This window comes from Polyodon spathula, chromosome 40 (assembly GCF_017654505.1).
Source record: "Polyodon spathula isolate WHYD16114869_AA chromosome 40, ASM1765450v1, whole genome shotgun sequence".
NCBI classification, from domain to species: Eukaryota; Metazoa; Chordata; class Actinopteri; order Acipenseriformes; family Polyodontidae; genus Polyodon; species Polyodon spathula.
Genome location: NC_054573.1, coordinates 3,725,158 through 3,750,926, shown reverse-complemented (window position 1 = coordinate 3,750,926; position 25,769 = coordinate 3,725,158). Strand labels below are relative to the sequence as shown.

The 25,769-nt window shown below is 40.8% G+C and overlaps 1 protein-coding gene across 1 annotated transcript in view; it reads left to right on the top strand.

The window, feature by feature from the left end:
- dpf1 (D4, zinc and double PHD fingers family 1) overlaps nucleotides 1-22,893 on the top strand; it is a 31,167-nt gene extending 8,274 nt beyond the window's left edge. The window contains exons 2-8 of the mRNA XM_041236270.1: nucleotides 2,831-2,860; nucleotides 4,754-4,914; nucleotides 6,244-6,351; nucleotides 10,443-10,570; nucleotides 19,745-19,834; nucleotides 20,214-20,292; nucleotides 22,754-22,893. Of these exons, the coding sequence (XP_041092204.1) occupies nucleotides 2,831-2,860; nucleotides 4,754-4,914; nucleotides 6,244-6,351; nucleotides 10,443-10,570; nucleotides 19,745-19,834; nucleotides 20,214-20,292; nucleotides 22,754-22,893 (736 nt within the window). The remainder of the gene's footprint in view (nucleotides 1-2,830; nucleotides 2,861-4,753; nucleotides 4,915-6,243; nucleotides 6,352-10,442; nucleotides 10,571-19,744; nucleotides 19,835-20,213; nucleotides 20,293-22,753) is intronic.
- The last annotated feature ends 2,876 nt before the right edge of the window (nucleotides 22,894-25,769 follow it).

The following is a 25,769-nucleotide window of genomic DNA, read 5'->3' as shown; positions in this document are numbered from 1 at the left end:
CTATACAAATGTACTTTTTAGGTCAAAATAACTCCCTTAATTTTTTATCCACGAAACGTTTATTATTGACTCTTAGCCTCTAGTATTGGATTTGTCTCGATCTGTTAAACTCGCTCTCATACAAATATCTTCTGTGTGATTAATGCATGATTATGAGGAGCCTCTGTATCTGCGTGGCACAGAGTGCATCACTCCAGCAATCAAGGTATAGAGGCATCAGTCCGGCTATGTTTCATATTGGCTTTATTCAATTACACTCGTTCAATTGGAATGAATTGGTATAGATATTCCAGTGCATCTGCTCTTGAGGATATCAGAATATAGGTCATGACTCGGGCTGTATATTTTTTCATGTTAAAGAATGGCTTACAGTCAAACAATAGGTATTTCAAGATATTTCATGACTAAACATAATATTTATTAAAGCGGAAAAAAAGGTCACATGATAAACAGTTCTAAATATTTAAATGCTTACGTGAAAAACAGTAAATGCTAAATTGTAGAATATTTAGTTTTTTATGTCCATCTTTTAAAGGCATTCTATTTTCACCATAATTATCAAACAAAATAAAAACATAAATCAATGTAAAAATAACACCAGATCCATGAAATGCCCCTTTCTTGTGCTGGACAGAGCGATCTTTAACAGGAATGTTTCTGATCTTTGATGCAGCTGGTGTCTTTTTGGTTGAAGACATTTTAAAGAAATCGCGCAGCTCTATGCAGTGTGTGTTCAATCATTAACTGGAAGCAAACTGAACTAGCTGCCAGGTTCCTGAATGCAGTGTATTATACTGTATTATACAGTAATGGGTAAATGTCACAGAAATTGTGAAATCTGTGATAACCATGAAAAACATACAGCCTTAATCATAACACCCTGGGATCCTTCAAGAAGCTGCTTGATGAGATTCTGGGATCAATAAGTTACCGACAACCAAACGAGCAAGATGGAATTTCTTATGCTCTTATATCACACAAATTTACTAAGAATGTATCAGCTTTTAATCCTTTGGTTGGGGAACTATTTAACATAGTTAATACTAAAAGAAATCTGAGACGTTCAGCATATTTTTAGACTTTTGCTGTGACTTTGCAATGACAAACACTGGCTGCCAATCTTATGATCTCACCAGCCTTGAAATAGAATTGGGTAGAGCAGGCCTCTGTTAATAAATATCTTACTATGAAAAGTAATGGTCTCCTCTTTTAAATCAAGCCATCTCACAGGTGCAGTGGTATTCCAAAATTGGATCCATTTTTAGGAATGCATATCTTGGGAACCATCCAATTTATAACTCCTAGTGCATAGACATTTATTGTGTGATCCTTTTCCATTAAATATTAATGTATTATTATTATTATTATTATTATTATTATTATTATTATCTATCAAAGTTAGCCGTCTGACTATTCAAGGGATCTTAATATATCTATAATTATCTTTTCGTGTTATTTTAGAAACATGAAAATAGGTAATGTTCCTCTACTCAAGTTTTAGGGTTTTTTCAGTAAAAGCTAATTCTTGTTGCCATATTTCATTTTCTGGCACTGGGACTGACATTGAACATGCATCAGTATGCAGGTTTAGTGTTGTGTCAGTAACCTATGGGTTTTAACCTTTGAGTTAAAGAAGTCCACTTCAGCTTAGGCAGCATTGCACAGTGCTAGGTAGAAACTACAGTTCAATACAAATGCCCATTGTACTGTACAAAGACTTTTACTGTATAAAGAATAATTTCTGGGCTACATTACAGCTACGGCCAAAAGTTTTGCATCAGCCTGTAGAATTAACCAATTTTGCTTCATAAAGTCGAATGAAACCTACTGTTATGTTAACGTATTGCATTACATATCACTTTGTAGTTTTCCATATACTTAACAAAAAAAAAAAAAAAAAAAAAGAAAAACACGACATTTCGAAATCTAGCATTTTACTACCGGTACTATTATGGCTTCTGGTAGACTTTTGCGATTTCATTTTAACTCTGTTAAATAAAAGATCAAAATTATGTTCATATACCGGAAGTTGTTTTTTTTTAAAATTACAACTCTTGTCCAGAGCAGTAGCATGGAGCTTGCTAGTTTGAATCCCAGTGGTGCCGAATTAGGGTGTGCAGGGAGGCTGACTGGCATTGTCCAAAATCATCTGGGTTTAGATTGTCTCATGCTCCAGAGCGACCAGGCAGACTAGCCAGGCTGAACTCTGACCTCCGGGGTAGGGTCGCCTGGTGAAAGAGGCAATAACTAGATAAAGGCAACAGAGGACATCAATTGATCTTTAATTCTCCTGCGGCTGGGTACCTGGGTTACAATGGTGGGGTGATATCCCTATTGGGCATTTTAAATGGGTGAAAAAAAGTGAGGAAATGGTTATTTGGACACTATAAATAAAAAATAGAAACATCTTACATGTGCAGGAGAACTCACATTCATACCTGAGTAACTCCCCATTCACGATGGAGAACACAGCAGCTTATTGACTCAGTTCCCATCCAGACTCTCTGTTTTTGAGATACACTCCTCTGGAGCTGCATTTGCTTACAGCCCCTCTCGTACTGTAGTCCAGACCAGTAGTCTCAGTCTCACTCTCAATCAGTAACACTGCAAAGCCTTGCAAAAAAAAGCAACCTTCTATAAAACTATTGGTGTTGCTTTTAACCTGCATTCTTTTCACAGGACTTTCAGAGGTCCTGATTAGCACTAATCTTGGACTACCTTGAAGTGGTCCCAGATTGTTAGTCGGGACTGTGAGGCTGTTGGAAGAGCTGGGTTGTTGAAGAGCAATATAAGCTTCTTACACTGTATATTTTTGTCTGTTTCCTTACAGACAGTCCAGTGGGACGGTGATGAAAAACAGGTAAGTCGTTTTACTGGTGTCCGCTTTCTGTGTGAAATTGAAATCTGTTTTCAGCTGTAGGGAAAACTCGTAGGGAGCAATAATTAACTGAATTAATTATAATAATAATAACAGGATTTTAATTGATCTCATTGGCTGCCGATCTAAAATCATTAAAACAGGATTTTCTTTAGTTTATTTCAGTAAGAAATATACTGTCTTGAACCTTGGTAGGCAAAATGCATTGTTTCAATTATTAAATGCATTGTTTCAATGCATTGTTTCAACAAAGATTAGGGCTGTGTTTTTTTCACTGTAAAAAAAAAAAAAGTTTATTTCACTGCATTTCACGGTTTAAAAATTGGTAGTTTAAGATATTTCACAATTGAACATAATATTTATTACAGCAGGAAAAATGGAGTTACATTTTAAATGTGTTATTTTCTCAAGAGGTATTATACAACAAATTATCTTAAATACTGAGATGCTTTCCTGAAAAACATTCAATGCTAAATAATAGAATATTAGTATTTTTTTTTTTTTTTTTTTTTTTTTTTATGTAAACCTTTTGAAGACATTTTATTTTCACCATCAGTGATTTATCAAACAAAATAAAAACTTAAATCAATGTAAAAATATCACCAGACACGTGAAATGTCCTCTTCTTGTGCTGGACTGAGAGCGATCTTCAGCAGAAATATTTCCCATCTTTGATGTAGCTGTTGTCTTTTTTGTTGAAGACATTTTTTAAAAAAATATGCAGCTCTATGCAGCGTGTGTTCAATCATGTACCTCTACAAGGCTCCGAAATGCAGTGTAACAAGGTCAGCGTCAATAAGGTACACATAAGCTGTATTTATCTTTAAGTGATGCAAAATATGTGTATTTACACTATCCTTTCAGAAGTGTGAATTTTCATGGGGAACTACATTTCACAGAAATCGGGGAATTGGTGATACAGCCTTACCAGTGACTGAGCAGGGATGTTAAAAGTGTTGAGTTTAAATGTTTTCCAAGTGTTCCTACCCCTTGAGAGATCTGCATATATAGGTCAGCTGTAGTGCTTATACAGAAGGACGAGTGTACAGTGCTTGTGCTCATATACAGCACTCTGTTATTGCTGATATCAATGTTCCTCTCAGTAAGACAGCTGACTCCCGTGCTGGACGAGCAGAGCCAGTATTCCTGAGTGTTCAGGGTAGTTGAAGCTTGCCGGTCAAGTCTCTCTGACGTAGGTGGTCAGAGGGATATTTTTGCAATTATGTGCTCAATTAAATCTCTTTCCAAACGCAAAAAGTGAAGACACACGTGTGAGAGACAATGTGTGATCTTCTGTCATCCAGTAAGGTGCTCACAACTTTCAACTAGACCCTTCCAGGCATTAAGGGTCGTAGGTCATGACACAACATTGGTTATTGAAACATCTGAAGCGATGACTTCCATGACCACAGCAATACAGAGTCATGCAGCTGTTCAATTGACAGACTGACACAGACCTAAAACGCATGAACAGTTCTCACAGCATGAAGACAATGAAAAAGACTTTGTCATCGAACTGTACTTTTCTAAAGTTATGGAATGCACGACTGGAAGTTATGAGTTTAAAAGGACTGAAGCAGCTAGGAATATTTCTTCACCTGACTTGTGCCAGTCATTCTAACCTGTATTGACTTTACAAATGTTATTTGCTATATGACGCACTGGGCTAGAAATGATATCCACATCCAGTGTAATGTGTTTACCCCAGTGTGTGTGAGGGTTAGCGGTTGTGTTTACCCCAGTGTGTGTGAGGGTTAGCGGTTGTATTTACCCCAGTGAGTGTGAGGGTTAGCGGTTGTGTTTACCCCAGTGTGTGTGAGGGTTAGCAGTCTGTGTGTGAGGGTTAGCGGTTGTATACCAGTGTTTGTATTCCAGCCTGGGGGAGGAGTTTTACCGCGAGGCCATCGAGCACTGCCGCAGCTACAACGCCCGCCTGTGTGCTGAGCGCAGCATGAGACTGCCCTTCCTGGACTCCCAGACCGGCGTGGCTCAGAACAACTGCTACATCTGGATGGAGAAGACCCACCGGGGGCCAGGTACCACTGCAGCTGCTGCACACACGCTCAGTGCAAGCTGTGCTGCCTACATCCAAACCTGTGTGAGCCTCAGCCCTTCTGGCTTTGATTAGTCAGGCTCATAAAGCCTGATTCATAGAGAGCAGTGTGTCATGAAGCTACAGGAGACACACAGTTGATTAATACCAACAATGCACCATTACACAATTAGAGCCACTTAAATAGATATTTAAGAGATGTCCTACTCTCTGTTGTTGTTTCTGCTTAACCCATTATTTGCCATGCTTGCAAACTATTCCAGGTCTACTTGTAAAAGCTCTCTTAGCGTCTGTGGGAGTCTTTCAGTCTCTAAGGCTAGGGTCATAGTGCCAAGGCAGAAGGACTGCTCAACTGCTTGAGCGAAAAATAGTCAAATACAGTAGTGTGCAAATTTATTAGAACACCTCATTTATATCCTTTAACTCTGGGTGTGAGAATTTCAGTTTCAGTCAGCAATCCGTGCTAAAAGCAAGTATGTCTGTTAATTTATATAGCGCCTTTCATACTGCAGTATGTCAAAGCGCTTTACAAGTCAATTAAAACAGAAGTTACAATAACATTAATTAAAACAGTTAAAAAACATGAACATGAAAAAGTTCTAGCAAAATAAATCAACGAACCAATAAATAACTTAAATGTTAGTAGAGAAATAGAGAAAGAACACATGTACAGGTTTTTATAAAATGGTAAAAAAGTTTTTAATCTTGATTAAAAAATGTGACTGCATCTCTAATGTCAGATGGTAGTTTACTCCAGAAACAGGAAGCTTTGTAACTGAAAGCCCTCCTTTGTATCTTAGTCTTTAGGAGGGACAGAAGAGCAGAACTTTAAAGCATGTCTCGGTACATACAGAATAGAGAATCAGGTGCCAGACCATGAAGTGTTCTATAAGTCAAAAGCAGGATCTTATAATCAACTCTGAATTGCACTGGAAGCCAGTGCAGAGAAACCAGCACAGGAGTTTTCTTTCCCCCACCCCCCTTTTTTATTAAGCAATAATAGACACTATGTGAAAATGTAGCTTTAAATAGGCATCTTAGACAATTTCTAAAAAGTCATGCATTTGACCATTTGTGGCTACATATTGCTTTTCTCTTACAATTTTAATGAATTTCATGTGTGGCCTATTAAAGTAATGAATTAAATTAGACAATGACTAATTTGCCTGACAATTTTCCAAGATTTTCAGTTCCAGTGGTTTGATTTCATCTGCCCAATAAATCAAAACTACAGAAGCAATGGGGGGTTCTAATACGTTGGCGGAGGGTTTATGTCTTTGTTTTTAAAACCCTGCCCTCTTGTTTTTCATAGGGTTAGCCCCGGGACAGATCTACACCTACCCTGCCCGCTGTTGGCGCAAGAAGAGACGGCTCAACATTCTGGAGGACCCCCGACTGAGACCTTGTGAGTTTACAATAGGTAAGAGCCAGCGTGTCTGGGGAGGCAGCGACACAGAGAATTGGCCTCACTGTGACAGTCCGAGTCACAGCACCAGCGCCACGGGGAGTCAGAACCGAGGACCATGCACGCCTCAAGCTTACAGCTTCTTACAGCTCACCTGCAGAGCTCAGAGTCAGAACGACAGTGTGTCATAACACACACACACACATTTAATTAAAAAGTTTTAGAAATCTAGGAAGTTGAATGGCAAACATATCGACTAGAAGTCCTTTTCAGTGTCTTTCAGGAAGCTTTTTCTAAATTTAGAACTATGGAGTGTTTACTCATTACAGATGAACTGTTAAGGGAATGCCTCTAAAACTCTTCAGAGGATTGCTTGAATCACAGTATCAATTATTTTTTACTAGAAAACATTAGTTAATAATAAAACAAAGTAAAAACGTCCACACAGGCTTTATTTTGGCTCAAGTGTTATGTGAAGTTCATCGCTCATCCATAACTATCAAGCACTCAGTTGTGCTAAATTTAGAAATACTGCAAGATAAATTGATTCAAAAACTAGAAGTCTTTCTCGAAGTCTTCACGGAGTTCATTTGTCACTCCTTGCTCATTAAGTAGGTCAGTATAAACTGGTTAAGACAGGTGGCACAGTGAGTTAATGTTCTAGCCTTTTCCCTCGGTAGACTTGGGTTCAAATCGATCTTAGGTGACCAGCTTGCTGGTCCCAGTTTTGGCACAATTAGACACCGTTGCAGGTCTCGAAAAGAGAGGCCAGTGATTTAGTGAGCATGAAGGCTGCTCTACTGGAGGCTGAACCTTCACAGCTGGCTTGGGGCTTGTGCTGACTGACCGGAAGGGTTAGCACTTGAGACTGACGTTTCTGGCAGGTTTATTTACGCAGTGGCATACTCGGGATGTCTGGAAGTTGTAGTGTCATCTGGAAACGCATTTCTCATTTATACAGTACAGTAATATACAATACAGTATGTACAGTGAACTATATAATAAGATTGTTAATCACAGTGTTTGTAATACCTATATAACTTTTAAATTATATGTTTACTTTGTACAACCTATTTGTTTGTGTATAGACTACTGTAAAAGGTTATGTCTTTTACATACTGATGTGGGGAGGGAGGGGTGTTCCGATACCCAGCCCTCTGACAAGGGCGTGATACAGAGCACAGTTATCACCAGCCGAGCCCAAGTGCTACAGACCAGGGCTGGGGAGTGGGTTATCACTGGCTCAGCCTCAGGAAGGTGATACAGAGCAGGGCTGGGGAGTATGTTATCACTGGCTCAGCTCCAGGGAGGTGATACAGAGCAGGGCTGGGGAGTGTGTTATCACTGGCTCAGCTCCAGGGAGGTGATACAGAGCAGGGCTGGGGAGTGTGTTATCACTGGCACAGCTCCAGGGAGGTGATACAGAGCAGGGCTGGGGCCTGTGTTATCACTGGCACAGCTCCAGGGAGGTGATACAGAGCAAGGCTGGGGAGTATGTTATCACTGGCTCAGCTCCAGGGAGGTGATACAGAGCAGGGCTGGGGAGTATGTTATCACTGGCTCAGCTCCAGGGAGGCTTTTTTGTTAACAGAAAGGAAAAAAACTCCAATTCCAAATGATAAAATTAATATAAACAACTTAATCCTGCTTTAAGCCCCTTAATAACGGTCTTTTTTATTAATATTTTATTTTTTCTGCAGGTTTCTATAAAATTATACTCATGGTAATTGTAGTAAAGGCAGTTGAGAATGCAGCCCTCAGTAGCAGCCAGCCTAATACATTATTGTCTGTAATTTGGTCGAGTTTTAAATCTGCCGTCTGACACAGGTGGGACAAGGTCTAAGCTACTATTAGGATCACTGTCAAAATTAGGCATCTATTTGTCCAAATGTACAGTGAGAGTTCAGAGAGCATTTCAAGCCCTGTGCTGTTCATTTTCTGTCTCTTAATGAGCAGGCATGGCAGTGTCAGAAGTGCTAGTGGGATGCATTAGTGTTGCTTGTGGCCAGAGCCCTATCAGTAATACAGTGTCCCTCCCTGGAGACATGACACGGAGCTGGGCTGAGATTTCATTAGTGCACAGGCAGGCACGGAGCAGGAGAACTACCACCATGCACCGTATATTACAAATACAAATTCTGTTGGACTGCCATTCTTCTGTTTAAAAAAATAGCCACCTGTTTTGTAGGATGCTATCATGGGCATAAGAAGAACAGGGAGTGGACTGAATCTGAATTCTTCACACTGCAGCTGTGGAGATGATATTTTGCATATTTATCTCTGTACTGAATCTCACCCCTTTCTCTGCTGGACATTCACAAATCTTTAACGCATGTTTTATGGGGGGTGAGTCAGTATGTCAAAGAACCAAATCAAAGAAATTAGGCAGCTATAATCCTCTTTTTCTATATACTGAAAGAAACTTAAAAATCCTCTCCAAACCTCCCATATAATGGAACGTTATAGGCAACTAATTGTGTATCCACTGAAAAAGTCATTTATTTGTTAACAGTTTAAATATCTAATTCTAATTGATGATTTGAAGGGTTGATGCACCTTGTGAGATGACCCAAGGTTTACTAACACTAACTTTCAACACCTCAATGTCTCTTCTCAGTTATTAGTGAAATGTTCCTGCAAAAGATCTATTTTAACAGCCTTAATTGTGAGTATTGCATTGATAATGTCATTGTTAAGGCTATATAAAGGGGTTACTTTTCACAATATTTTATACTGAAATTCATATTTCCCTGCTTTTTAGCAGACATTCACAAAGCTTTAAAGGATGTGTTTTCAAAGTCTGTTTTTATGCTGTTAATGAAACTGTTCTTTACTGTTGACTAACAATAGAGCCCATTGAATCAAATTAGCTATTGGTGCACTGCCAAATTTCTTTATTTATTTAAGGGCTTCTAGAATGTTTTGACACTGGCATAATGTTCAGGAAGTATAATTGAATAGCGCCATAAAACAGGGAAATAACACTGCTCACAAAGCACCGCTGTATTATTTGATTGAATCTACGGGAGTGATACCCATGAAAAGCTATACATGCAGGTAGACCTAAAGTGGTTCACTTTTCTTTTTATTGCATTCAATAAACCTAGCTGTGCCCCTCTGAAACTGGGCTAATCATCTATTCAGAGAAGCTGTGGTCAGTTTTCAGCCAGTGGTTGCAGAGATGTGAATCAGGTTTCAAAGGCATTTAATTACAGCTTTACAATTACTGTACACTGTAAAAAAAATGATTGCAAATGCATTTTCCAATAGTAATTGCAAAAGGAACAATTGAAAGTAGCAATTGCGATAATACAAAACGGACATTGCGGCCCTGAAGAGTCCAGCGAAGAGGAAGCAGACTAACCCCAGGGTTTACAGGACTGAGCTACGAAGACAGGCAGAGAGAACGGAATTTATCTAGCCAGGAACAAAAAAGAACTGGGTTACCTCGAGATCTGATTTCAGACATTTTTACATAAACATTTTTGATTTCTTCCAAGCTGTTGCTCCTGGCAACTTTTCTCTAGTAGGATAACACACCACCTGTAGCACAAACACACCTTTTCCATTCAGATCTATCTGGAGGGGTTGTGTGCCTCTGCAGACCTTTGTGCTTGTAGTCCATTACTTTGGCCGTTTCTGTTCTCAGTGGTCCGTATATTGACCTGCGCTTGCAGTCTGTGACGAGGCTGTAAAGATGGAAGGGTGGTGGGCTCACTGTGCTGTTTGTTTAATGTAGTGTTTATTCATTCACAAAGCAGGATTGATAAATGACTTTCAAAAAGATACCATGCGAAGGCAACCAATGCATAAGTGACGTAGGGAACAGTCTACTGTAGGGAAGACTTACATTCTTGCATGTGATGGAGTTCTTATTTTACAGGGTTATTTTACTACTTTTGTTTAGCAGGTATTTCAAAGTAAGAGTACTGAAAAAGTACTGTGTGTTTAAGCTGTGTTATTGCTGTGTGTGTGGAGCTGTGTTATTGCTGTGTGTTGCTGTGCTGTGTGTTTACGCTGTGTTATTGTTGTATGTTGCTGTGCTGTGTGTTTAAGCTGTGTTATTGCTGGCTGTTTTGAGCTGTGTTCCTGCCCTGTGCTTGCAGACTGCGACGCAGTTCTGAAGAAGGAGAGCAGTCTGCCCGAGGGGCCTGTGCTGGAGTCCCTGCTCAGCGCCGAGACCCTGGACAAGAAGGTGGAGACCAAGGAGGAGGAGAGCATGAGCGAGTGCCAGGTGAGGACATCGCAAACACTGAGACACCTTTACCAAGCCTCCCATAGAGGCTAGGGTGAGTCTATATAACACACTGATGAGGCTGCAGTTAGAATACTGGGCTCCATTCTGGTCACTGTGATACCAAAAGGATAGAGTGAGAGAGTCCAGCGAAGAGCAATCAGACTAATCCAGGGCTTAATGGAATGAGCTGTGAGGATTGAGGGTAACTGAATGTACTTAGCCTACACAAAGAAGAATAAAGGCTTGGGGGGGGGGGGAAGGGGGGGTAGCGACTTAACTGAAGTCCTGACAAAAGAGTTGACAGAGTTTACCATTACCAGTATGAACTTAGCACAGAAACCAGGACACTAGTTTGAGATGGAGACACTTCTTCACACAGAGAATGGAGAGGACATGAAATGGGTTAACTAATCATGTTGTAGATGCTGAATCACTGGGATCCTTTAAGAACTGACTTGACAAAGTTTGAGATCAATCAACGATTAGGAACCGGACAAGCACTGATGGGCTGAATGGCCTCCTCCTGTTCAGAAATGTCCTTCTGTTGTTACAGCATTCTGTAATGTGTGAATGGGGTTAGGCAAGAAGGCCACTTATGAACAGGAGAGGCCATTCAGCCCACCAGGCTCTCCTGAAGTCTGAAAATAACTGATGCTCCTTTTGCATGGGAAGTCATACAAAAAACAGCCATTACCAGGACAATAAGCATTACAAACTTCACTCTGAACTCCCAAACAGGCACACAGCCTCCCGAAGTGTCTCAACAGCTGTCACACTCCTGAATACAATGCTCTGGGCCACATACAAATTTACAAGCATACACGGGAATATATTCAAACAGTAAACTGCCTGTGACGGGTTACACCCCAACCCTGTGCGTATTAAGTTTGTTTTGTATTCATGTCGTGCTATTATTATTTAAACATATGTTATGGTCGCACTGTTGTTTTAGGTTGGCAGGAAAGACTGGCAGTTAATTACCTTTCCTGCCAAATCATGCGCAGAATGTGCCTGGGCTTGATCTGAGTTATTAACAAGCAATCGAGCCCAGGCACAGCTGTATAAAAGAGCGGATCAGCTGCTCATCAGGTGGTTGTTCAGACTGGACAACGTGAGAGAGACAGTAAGATTTGTAAAAGTAAACAATTGCTACTCGTGCTGGCTTTAAACCAGCATGATACTTGTTTTTTCACTGTCTGTTTTGGCCACCATGCCATTTTGCTTTTCAAAAGTGTTTTGTTTTGCCTGTACAAACTGTTTATTTATTATGAAATCGGTGCAACAGCGGCTCATACCAAGTAACCCCTAACCCTAACCACTAAGCCTAACCCCTAACCCTAACCCGTAACCCCTAACCCCTAACCCAATACTTTTTTTTTTTTATATAAGGGACCGTATAAATAAATAATTCCGGTGTGAGCCCATATTAACCCTTGGCAATACTCTAAGTGCAGCACAGAAACCAGAGGACATAGATGGGAAGACTTCAGAGAGCGGTGAGGGGATGGAATGGGCTGCCTAGTCATGTTATTGAAGGAGACTCTTCTTCACACAGAGAGCGGTGAGGAGATGGAATGGGCTGCCTAGTCATGTTGTTGAAGGCAGCTCTTCTTCACACAGAGAGTGGTGAGGGGATGGAATGGGCTGCCTAGTCATGTTGTTGAAGGAGACTCTTCTTCACACAGAGAGTGGTGAGGGGATGGAATGGGCTGCCTAGTCATGTTGTTGATGCTGAATCAATCACTGGGATCCTTTAAGACCCAAAGTTTTAAGATTAATCAGCTACCAGGAACCAATCAAGCATGGAAGGACCACATGGCCTCTGCTCGTTCATAAATGTTCTTATGTTCCAATGAGATGATGAGCTATAGGTTATCAGCAAAAATTGATCACAGTAATGACGAGAACCTTAAATGTTTAGATTGAGTCCTCCCCAATTAGCTGTTCTTTTTGTCTTTTTCTTTCTTCTGCTTTTCAATTGTTGGCGTCTTTAATGACGCCACAAAACTGTTCTCTCCCACAATTAAAGTAATTTACCTGAAGCACAGTTTAATTGTATGGTACAGAACAGCAGCCAGGATCTCTTTATAGACACATCGATTCTTTCCAGGAAGAGAGCGGAACAAAACATCTCTGTAACAGAAGCGCTGATCCTTTTTTAGCCTCACACGAAAATTGCAGATAGCATCGTTATCTATAGTAATTTTTCAATACAATACATAATCAAGACAATTCTTAAAAGGTTAGCTCGAACACTCGTAGAGATGCATATCGGTGTAAATGTAATACTAAATCCCACATTGATCTTCAAAATGATTTTTTTTTAAAAAAGCATTTTAGTAAAAAGGCAACCCCCTTTTCAGTTCACCTACCTGAGAAATAATAAGCCTGCTTATGCTATTTGTTACCTCCTGCTGTTGTTGCAGAAACACAGGGAGAAGCAGGGTTGAGGGGGAAGAAATTTGCTTTAAGTGGACATAACAACGGGGCTGATTTTAAAGCTTTACCACCAATGTGTAGATTAACTGGAGCTGCCCTGGATGTGTTTTATAACTTTAACAGGAGTTTTTACCTTTTTGTAAAAATAGAAGTAATGGATGGGCCAGTAAATATTATTATCACACAATAATGCGGGTCTCAAGACATGTTATTTGATATATTCTTTTTCTATGTTTTTTAAAGCGTACAAAAGTGAGTAACTTTTAAAAGCAAACCACCACCATTAACGCTACAACAAGCACAGGTACAACCAAGAAGAAATAATCCATTCGAAATACAGACATCTTTCAAAGTCTTCCCCGTTTTTTCTTTTTAGTGGTTACATTGGAAAGGTGTCAACGTCTCTTTCTGGTGTCTTGTGAAGTTCTCTTGTTTCTCCCACTGATAAGCAAGAGGTTTTATTTTCCTTGTATTTTTATTTTCTTGTTCTTTTTAAAAACGTCTCCTTACAGCCTTCTGTTGCTCGTCTGAACCGCATGGTTTCTGTTTTCTCGTGATGGTTTCTTTGAATGTCTGCATCTGTATTTTGAATGGATTCTTCTCTGTTGTGCCATGCTTGCTGTAACGAGAGTGATGATGGCTTATTATTGGTTTATTTTAAATAAAGTTGCCGGCCAGGGCGCGTCTTGTGGACACACAGATATTATAGGAATATATTACAGGGACAGCAGCTATATTTACACTGCTAAAAAAAAAAAAACAGCAGACACCATTTTTTTGTTACGTAACACCTAAATATACATATACCCTATTTATAATATATAAATATATATATATATATATATATATATATATATATATATATATATATATATATATACACAATATAATATATATATATATATATATATATATATATATATATATATATATATATATATATATATATATATATATATAATTTATTTATTTTGCACATACCTACATATGTACATTAAGATTACAAGGATATATTATAAGAATATGGCGTTCTGTTTCCATGGCAACATATAATCTAGTAATTCACTGTTTGAAAATGAACCACAGTGAATTATCTGCCTATTGAGTTCCCCCTGTTGCTGAAAAGCCATCACAGTGATAGTAATTAACACAAAAAAAGACAATAGTGAGGCCATGATAAAAATTATTTGTTTTGCGAGGTAAAGACATTACAGTTTTTAGGCCTTTTGAAAAATAATGGGCCTAATTTTGAAAACTCTGGATGGAAATGACAAAATGTGCTGTTTCTTTTTTTTTCACTAGCAGATCCATTAAAACATACCCTGCTTTTTTTCTGAATTTTCACAGGCAGATCGAACTGCGTTCTTAATTTGCCAAAACAAATTAGTAAACAGTCTTTTAGGTAAATAACATTTTAAAATACAATTTTATAAACACACTACAAGCGTTACAGAACGCCCTGCAAACTTTACAACACATTGCATTTGCTGTGTCCCTTGTTCTCCGTATCGCAGCATTTAATTGTTAGACAAATAGACGACTCTTTTGAGATTAATGAATTGGTCATAAATCAACTGGGCAATACATTTCTCAATATTTATTAGGGAGAGTTCGCCAGGAGAAAAAAAAACAAAAACATTCTTACAAGAGGGAGTATGAACTGGATACACTGCGATGTGTATTTTTGAGAAGAAAACGTTGTTCTCCTTGACAAATGTTTTTGAGTAAAAGTTGAAAAAAAAAAAACTACTACTGTAGTTTATTTACCTATGATATGTGAATAAAAAAAATATTGAAACAATCGGGAATATGTTGAAAAAAAATATGGACGACACAGGATAGAGTGAAGGTGCAGCAATGTGTTTCTTGTAAACACTTTTTAATCCTGTTTTATTCCCCGCTGCTTTGAATATGGGCTGCTGTAATGTAAGGTAGCAAGTACAGTTGACTCGGTCTCTTATGGTAAGAGTGGACCGTGAGGAAAGGATACCGACACTTTCTGAGAGGCAGGGTCATCTGCACAGATTCACTGAGAATGTTTTTGCATGTTTGTCAGGTTGCTGCACTGAAAATGGCTTCATGATTTGTAATGCATTGCCTTAATTAAAATGCACATTTTGAAAAGGCTACTTTGTCAGATAAAAAGGATGTTTCAATGTGAACAGAAATGTTTTCATACGTTACTCTTTGTTATTTTATGATTAATAGTAATTTAATAATAATAATAATAATAATAATAATAATAATAATAATAATAATAATAATAATAATAATAATAATAATATCATGCTGTACTATGTACAGTTTAGTGATATATAATAATTGATAATGAAACCAATTTATGGGTCAGTGTAGTGTACATTATGAATACAGATTTGTTTTTGTATTTGAGGGGAGTTTGTAAATGCTCCACTGATAAAAAAAAAACTGCTAAGAAACACTTTCACTATTTTTTTCAGTGTTATGGATTCTAATGGCACACCTAACTGTGTGACCTAAGATGGGTGCTGTATCGGGTCACGTGACTTTTCAATGATGAAAGTATTTCAAAAGGTTGGCTTCATTCGGTACACAGCTGTATTCTGTGATTCTCTCTGCTAAGATCATGGCTAATTCACACTAAATGTCATGAAAGAAATAAACTAATTTGAGTTTCTGTACATTTCTACACGTTTCAGCAGATTTTACTGCCTGTGTTTTGGTGCAAACCTCTTTTACTGCCTACAGCTATGACCAAAAGTTTTGCATCACCCTATAGAATGAGCTACTTTTCCTTCATAAAGTCGAATGAAAGCTGCTGAATAATGTTACTGAATAATGTAACATATCGAATTGCACACCGCTTTGTAGTTTTCCATATACTTAATGAAAAACTGACAAAAATGGAAAAATGTGACGTTTAAAAATCTAACTTGAAATACTGTACTGGTTTTATGGCTTCCGGTAGACTTTTGCAATATAATTTTGTAGTTTCTTTGATTACATGATGTCAATGAAAGATCTAAATGATGTTCACATGTTTTATTATTATTATTTTATTATTATTATTATTATTATTATTATTATTATTATTATTATTATTATTATTATTATTCCAGTATGTCATGTGATCTGATGAATTGCAGACAGTGCTAGAATATTTGGCCATAGCTGTATAATTGAGTTTTCCATCCATCTGTGCTTCCAGTATGAATCATGTGATCTGATGAACTGCAGACAGTGTTAGAGATGGGACTGGCTACTGCAGACAGTGTTAGAGATGGGACTGGCTACTGCAGGCAATGTTAGAGATGGGACTGGCTACTGCAGGTAGTGTTAGAGATGGGACTGGCTACTGCAGGTAATGTTAGAGATGGGACTGGCTACTGCAGACAGTGTTAGAGATGGGACTGGCTACTGCAGACAGTGTTAGAGATGGGACTGGCTACTGCAGACAGTGTTAGAGATGGGACTGGCTACTGCAGATAGTGTTAGAGATGGACTGGCTACTGCAGACAGTGTTAGAGATGGGGCTGGCTACTGCAGTTAGAGATAGGCTCGCTACTACAGATAGTGTTAGAGATGGGACTGGCTGCAGAGATTAGAGCTGGGAGGATGGCTGCTACAGAGCTAGGCCTGGGTTCTGATCAGATATGTGGAGCTGAACAGAGCAGACCTGGTCAGTACTGCTCAGTAATGTTCACCTGTGATGCATTCCTCACAGATTCATATGAACACTGTGAAGTGGCACAATTATAAAGTGCGACAATTTTGTGATTATTAGCGCAAAAAATGAAATTAAATAAAAAAATAAACCATGAAGGGTCTTTTTCAAAGAGACGGGAAGGCTGGGATTTCAGGCTGCATAACATTTTTCAGTGGATTCACACACCAGAGTTTTATTTATTTGTCAGATTTAAGCAAAACAATTGCACAAGATCCCAAACCCAGGTATGATGCCTCCAAACAAAGTTACAAAAGCTCTCCTGTCCTTTCGGCACCAAATTCAAAGGCACGGCCAATGCAGTAGGAGCAATTGATGAGAAAAAGTCTCACAAATTTTGGAAATGCAGCCAACCAGCGTCAAGACCAACCTGTATGAATGAGAGAGGCCTGCTGGCTTCTGCACACATTGAGTCAGTCTGGATGCATCTTAGTCACATCCTGGCCAGTCTTACTTCTGATAAGTGGACGAGTGTTATCCTCCCTCTCATCCATTAGATTATATCCCCAGCTGAGAAACAATAACCAGCCATGTTAATGATGCAGTGATTGCCCTGTTTTTAATTGTAAGTTAAGTAGTTTGGCTGCTGCTCCATTTGAAAGCAATATTCGTTTCTAAGTACACTGCATTGTTACAGTAGGGGGAAGTGTTTGTGAAATGTGAAAATACTGCTTTATAATGAGCTCTGTGCTTGACTGAAACTGAATGAAAAGTCAGGCTTTTTAACACTAGAGCTGTTTATAGGCATCCCTAGAACAACCATTAGCGATCAATTTGATTGGCATATTAAAAACAACACAAATACTATAATGAAAGGACAAGCAATTGAATATAAGTGGTAGTTTTATTCAGGAGCGTTGTATAAAGCATCGACACAACTGAAACATTGTAATACGTATTACATAATGCACAACCTCAAAAAAACAGTAAAAAATGAAATAACCAAATATTTGAAAATAAATATGTGTATATACAGGTATATCATTAAAACTGTACAACTGAAACGATGAAAATAGGTATCAATGATTTTTTTAATAAATGGGTATACATAGCCTAACAAAATGCATATAGACAACCAAACCTATGCATTTATACACAGACACACTATATCTGAAATGAGGTGAATAAATAAACATTTAAACAGAATGGGCTTCATTTACAATCGTTTACAAAGTCTAAGTGCTGGCACAAATCACAGATCTTTACGCATTTGGCACAGCTATCAACAGTAACCCAGGCTTCTGGCACCAAATGCTCCATGAGCATATACTTGTGCATGAAAGCTTCTAATTCGTCAAAGGTCATTGACCAGGGATCATCTTGGTGCCACTGCTGCTAACCCAGTCTGCTTCAGCGCCAGATTCGTCATCGTCCGTCTCTGCTGCATCAGAATTTTTGTTTGGTAAAATTTGCCGTTAATTCCAAACACTGCTTTGCTGTCCTGCGTCTTCCGTGATCCATTTTCAGTGTGTATTGGGGTAACAATGAATTTCTTAGAAAAACAAGAGACTTGTGTAATAACCAGACTGCAGACAGACAGCCCAGCACCGTGAGCCGTCAGGCTGATTGATGGGCTCACAGGAGGCTCATCGAAACAATAGAAATTTCAACAGACCGCTCACTAGAGGAATGCAGACTGATATAATCAAACTTCAATACATGGCTGCAAGTTCCGACTGATAAATGCAAACAATACTGCAACATTTAATTGTTGTACTATGTTTTATATGTATCAGTCAATTTGACTGCTCCTGATCTGACTAGGTATGACAGTATTTTATCTTGCAAATTTTTGCAGCTATTCTTTCTTTGTCAGGGTAATTAGTACATATATTTAGGAAAAGTCAGGAAAGCACAGCCCCTTATCTGAAACACACACAGCAATTTAAATTTAAATTCCAAGAACGGTCAAAATGACCACCTTGGTTGTTCTAATGTTAAGCCTTTCTTTTTGGGCTGATGAAGCCGTCAGTACAAGGCGCTGTTGTCTCTGTGTCCGTGCAATCAGATCCTATTGGAGGGTCTGTGCTTCTCCAAGCTCAGCCTTCCAACTGAAGTATTGTGTAAATAGTAAAAGCTGGAAAGGAGGCATAGAAGGCAAGCACACAGGGCCAAATATTGAATTGTGAAATACAAGCTCCAGACTGTTTAATTCTGTCTGCTAATCCATATTACAGGACATTACAGGGTCATGCCTTTTCCCCTTTAGTAAGAATCAACAATTATTCCATTAATTGAATTTGTATTTTGTGAGCTTCATCAAACAGTTATCGATGGATGGCACCTTTTCTGACACTCCGCTTGTAATAACAATACTGGTTTCCTCAATGCGTATTCTATTACAGCGTTGGTTATTTCCCATTGGAAATAGGCAGGTAATTGGTTTCTGATTGCAGCTTTAATATGAAAACCCTGTAGCAAGTTGTTTTGGTGGTGAGAAGGGTTGCTTATAAGAACCACTAGCAGCTGCACTTTCCTTGTGCAAGAGAATTGTTTCAAATTGCTCAGGCAACCTACACTTTGACTTTACCTGCAAGTACCTTTCAAACCATAAATCATCCCACACAAGTCATAAGCGTCTAACTAAAACATGAAACCCCTGAGAAACAGCAACACGGGTACATTTCGATTTTGACTGGGATGAATAGGAAAGTGAACTGGTACCAGCTGTGTAAACCATTGATGATCAGTGGGACCACTGAGGCACAGTTAGCTTTATCAGCACTGCAGTCAACTGGAAAGCCAGTGCAGGAATTTAGCGGGGTGCCTCACTGTGACGTCAAGCCTGTTATTACGACTCCTCCTCCTCTGAGCATCAAAGACGATCATTTATTAAAATGAATCTGTATCTAAATACAGAATGCAGACATGGTAAAAGAACATGCCACAGAAGGTCACGGAATTCCCTGTTTCTTTAACTCTTGAGGATGGCTGTATATAACGAACTCGATGTGCATGAATATTCCTGGGGTACCCCAATGACACGCTACAGCATCACGTGTTACAGGAACCCTGCTGTCTCCTTACAGAAGTTGCTGGTGGGCGACTTTCCTCATGAGCTGGAAATGGAGGAGCTCGAGGATGACGTCCCCAAGCGCAAGAACAAGACCAAAGGCAGGGTAAGGCCTGTGACCAACCAGACTTCACATACAGGGCTTTGTTTAATACAGTAACATCACAGTGACTGCGGCTAGCACAATAACAGCACATCCTTTCACTGCGCAGATCTCCAATGTGCAGTTAGAGAGCCTTCTTAGTTCCAAACATTGGAAGTACATGTTTGCTGTAGCAGGTGCTTCTTTCAAAACTACACATTTAACACCCAGGTGTGAATGAAATTGCATGGCGGGCAACATGTTATGAAATTATTTTGCTAACTACAATTAATATATTGGTATCATGTAAAACAAATCAATTCAGACTTTCACAATGGCTTTCTCTGAATACAGAATGGTGTATTCAGACCTCTGAATGCTAACCTCTCCTTGTTGCATGCAGGCCTGTGGAATTGGAGGCATGAGGAAGAGGCAGGAGCCAGCCTCCCTGGAGGACAGAGACAAGCCTTACGTCTGTGACAGTGAGTACCCCTCTACCTGTGGGGGCCGGACTGCAGGCAGGGGTGCATGTGTGGAGTGGGGTGGAGGGGTGGGGGGTCTATACCTATGTTTCAGTAGAGCGGTGGAGAGGAGAAAGTGAAAATTCACCTACATGGCTTGGAAATGGTACGTTCTTGGAAGTTTATTATCAGCCGTTCTGTTGTGCAACTCAACACATATACCGTTGTTTCCTTTTTAATTTGCTTTCTGCCTTTGTAAAGGTTAGTGAAGTTATGATTCTGATTGTGATTATTCGTCAGTGTGACCAGATTTACCTGTGATTTCACTGAAATCCGAGAGGATTTGGCTGTGATTTCACTGTAGTCTGAAAGGATTCGCCTGTGATTTCACTGTAATCCAAGGATATGTTTGTGATTTCACTGTAATCTGAGAATATGCCTGTAATTTCACTGGAATCTGAGAGGATTTGCCTGTAATTTCACTGGAATCTGAGAGGATTTGCCTGTGATTTCACTGGAATCTGAGGATATGCCTGTGATTTCTCTGTAATCCGAGATGATTTGCCTGTGATTTCTCTGTAATCAGAAAGGATTTGCCTGTGATTTCTCTGTAATCTGAGAGGATTTGCCTGCTATTTCTCTGTAATCCGAGAGGATTTGCCTGTGATTTCTCTGTAATCTGAGAGGATTTGCCTGCTATTTCTCTGTAATCCGAGAGGATTTGCCTGTGATTTCTCTGTAATCTGAGAGGATTTGCCTGTGATTTCTCTGTAATCTGAGGATTTGCCTGTGACTTCACTTGCGTCCGACAGTGCTGAGGTTGAGCTAGTTTGGGACGAGTTGACGGTGAACCATTATCATAAAACACACTGTCAGTATAGTAAACACGTAAGAAACTAAATATAGGAAAATATAGAGAATGTGAGTCCCTTTCACAATCACCTTATTAGAATTTATAAGACAGTTATATTAACAGTGTTGTAAGGAAACTCAATTATTTATGTGAAGGAGTGCACACAACAAGGATCTAAGCAGAATTTATCAAGTTTCCAATAATCATAAAGACACGCCTTTACAGCTTAGCTATTATTTTTAGACACAGTAATGAAGCCACTGGTTATTAATAGAAATGAAGCAATGATATCAGTAGCACTTTGTGGAAGAAGCAGCAGACGACGCTAGGTGTGTTCATGGAGGATCTTGATGCTTCTTGAATGCACCTCCAAGTGCTGCTGTTTAATGTCCGAGACGTGGAACCATCTGTTTGCGAATCAACGACCGGAATATCTCACACAGTCAGTCGTTACAGAACTAGTCCTGTTTAATATATATTATATAGCAGATATAATATATATATAATATATATATAATATTATATATATATATATAAAAATTGTGAGCAGGTGGATGTACACAGAGGAAACAGACAGTGGTTTCCAAAATAATGCAAGTTTATATCAAAGTTCACAAGGCATTCAATGGCTCGCTCTTATACTGAAATGCCAGCTGTATAAGAGGCTCACTCTTATACTGAAATGACAGCTGTGTTGGCGAGACTAATCCAAAAAGAAAATAAACAGTTCAAACAAGATTTCAAACAAAACAAAACAACCAAAAGAAAGCCGATGTAAACCAACTGGACCGATAACCACGTCCAGTTGGTGAATAATTAATTCCGCCTGGGGGTTGGGGTTTTTTTCTAGCTTGCTTGGCTTCTTTAGGAAACCCTTTTCCTACCCTTGATCAGCAGTACAGTCCTTTGTTAGTCTACTCGTGGGTATCATAATGTTGTAATACTCTTTACATCTAAAGTGTGCCCACTCCTGTTCTTGACAAAGTGATTGCAGATACCTCGCACCTCAGGAACACTTAGCCTATCTGTGGTGGTACAATCTTAAAATCCGCTGTAAGTGCTTTATCAATGATGTGGTCATTTATGAAATATTGGGGGCAACTCGTGAAAACCACAAAAGGAAGTAGCATCATTACCAACTCCAGGTTTTAAACCATTGGTTATTGTCTCCGCCAAACATGCTTGGGGTATGCCAAATGCTTTTCACCAATAATCAATTATAACCTGGGGGTGGGTGTTTGGAGCAGCTTGCTTGTGTTCTGTTAGTATTAAGTAAGTGTCTTTGTCTTCCTACCCTCCTGGTGGGCAGAACAGTCTTTCCTTAGGCATAGACCTATCGCGCTCCCGACTGTATTAGTGAGCACGTACGAACATGGAATTGGCATCATGTACCACTGGTGTTACTAAACGACACTCCAGTGAGCGGAATTGACAGGTTAAAGAAAAAAAGCTCTCGTAGTCATAGACATAGTATTAAACATTATGAGAAGTATTATTCCACTGGATGTCAAACAGGTCATTTCAAATTGCTTTTAAGCTCTTGAGTAGGAAAGGCCCACAGGTTCCCAGAGGAGGGTCTGTGGCTGTGTTGGTTTAACCCTTTGTGTGTTTTGTTGTGTTGTTGTGCAGTCTGTGGGAAGCGCTATAAGAACCGCCCGGGGCTGAGCTACCACTACACCCACACCCACCTGGCAGACGAGGAGGGGGAGGAAGACTCGGAGCGGCACACGCTGCCCTTCCACCGGAAAAACAACCACAAGCGTGAGTAACATAGGCACGCCACAGCCCTCACTGAACACAGAGACACAGCCCTCACTGCACAGAGAAACCGCCCGGGGCTGAGCTACCACTACACCCACACCCACCTGGCAGACAGAGACACAGCCCACACTGAACACAGAGACACAGCCCTTACTGCAAACAGACACAGCCCTCACTAAACAAACAGACACAGCCCTCACTGAACACAGAGACACAGCCCTCACAAAACAAACAAAAGAAAGCCGATGTAAACCAAGACACAGCCACGTCCCACTGAACAAACAGACACAGCCCTCACTGAACAAACAGACACAGCCCCCACTTCTTTAGGAAACCCTTTTCCTACCCTTGATCAGCAGTACAGTCCTTTGTTAGTCATAGACATAGTATTAAACATTATGAGAAGTATTATTCCACTGGATGTCAAACAGGTCATTTCAAATTGCTTTTAAGCTCTTGAGTAGGAAAGGCCCACAGGTTCCCAGAGGAGGGTCTGTGGCTGTGTTGGTTTAACCCTTTGTGTGTTTTGTTGTGTTGTTGTGCAGTCTGTGGGAAGCGCTATAAGAACCGCCCGGGGCTGAGCTACCACTACACCCACACCCACCTGGCAGACGAGGAGGGGGAGGAAGACTCGGAGCGGCACACGCTGCCCTTCCACCGGAAAAACAACCACAAGCGTGAGTAACATAGGCACGCCACAGCCCTCACTGAACACAGAGACACAGCCCTTACTGCACAGAGACATAGCCCTCACTGAACAAACAGACACAGCCCTCACTGAACACAGAGACACAGCCCTTACTGAACAAACAGACACAGCCCTCACTGAACACAGAGACACAGCCCTCACTGAACACAGAGACACAGCCCTCACTGAACAAAGAGACACAGCCCTCACTGAACAAACAGACACAGCCCTCACTGAACACAGAGACACAGCCCTCACTGAACACAGAGACACAGCCCTCACTGAACACACAGAACACAGAGACACAGCCCTCACTGAACACAGAGACACAGCCCTCACTGAACACAGAGACACAGCCCTCACTGAACAAACAGACACAGCCCTCACTGAACACAGAGACACAGCCCTCACTGAACACAGAGACACAGCCCTCACTGAACAAAGAGACACAGCCCTCACTGAACACAGAGACACAGCCCTCACTGAACACAGAGACACAGCCCTCACTGAACAAACAGACACAGCCCTCACTGAACACAGAGACACAGCCCTCACTGAACACAGAGACACAGCCCTCACTGAACAAACAGACACAGCCCTCACTGCACACAGAGACACAGCCCTCACTGAACACACAGACACAGCCCTCACTGAACAAACAGACACAGCCCTCACTGAACACAGAGACACAGCCCTCACTGAACAAACAGACACAGCCCTCACTGAACAAACAGACACAGCCCTCACTGAACACAGAGACACAGCCCTCACTGAACACAGAGACACAGCCCTCACTGAACACAGAGACACAGCCCTCACTGAACACAGAGACACAGCCCTCACTGAACAAACAGACACAGCCCTCACTGCACACAGAGACACAGCCCTCACTGAACAAACAGACACAGCCCTCACTGAACACAGAGACACAGCCCTCACTGAACACAGAGACACAGCCCTCACTGAACAAACAGACACAGCCCTCACTGAACACAGAGACACAGCCCTCACTGAACACAGAGACACAGCCCTCACTGAACACAGAGACACAGCCCTCACTGCACAAAGAGACACAGCCCTCACTGCACACAGAGACACAGCCCTTACTGAACAAACAGACACAGCCCTCACTGAACAAACAGACACAGCCCTCACTGCACACAGAGACACAGCCCTTACTGAACACAGAGACACAGCCCTCACTGAACACAAACAGACACAGCCCTCACTGCACACAGAGACACAGCCCTCACTGAACACAGAGACACAGCCCTCACTGAACAAACAGACACAGCCCTCACTGAACAAACAGACACAGCCCTCACTGAACACAGACCAGCCCACTGAACAAACAGACACAGCCCTCACTGAACACAGAGACACAGCCCTCACTGAACAAACAGACACAGCCCTCACTGAACACAGAGACACAGCCCTCACTGAACACAGAGACACAGCCCTCACTGAACAAACAGACACAGCCCTCACTGAACAAACAGACACAGCCCTCACTGAACACAGAGACACAGCCCTCACTGAGACACACACACAGACACAGCCCTCACTGAACAAACAGACACAGCCCTCACTGAACACAGAGACACAGCCCTCACTGAACAAACAGACACAGCCCTCACTGAACACAGAGACACAGCCCTCACTGAACAAACAGACACAGCCCTCACTGAACAAACAGACACAGCCCTCACTGACACACACAGAGACACAGCCCTCACTGAACAAACAGACACAGCCCTCACTGAACAAACAGACACAGCCCCCACTGAACAAACAGACAGAGACACAGCCCTCACTGAACAAACAGACACAGCCCTCACTGAACACAGAGACACAGCCCTCACTGAACAAACAGACACAGCCCTCACTGAACACAGAGACACAGCCCTCACTGAGACACAGCCCTCAGAGACACAGCCCTCACTGAACAAAGAGACACAGCCCTCACTGCACACAGAGACACAGCCCTCACTGAACAAAGAGACACAGCCCTCACTGCACACAGAGACACAGCCCTCACTGAACAAACAGACACAGCCCTCACTGAACACAGAGACACAGCCCTCACTGAACAAAGAGACACAGCCCTCACTGAACAAACAGACACAGCCCTCACTGAACACAGAGACACAGCCCTCACTGAACAAACAGACACAGCCCTCACTGAACAAAGAGACA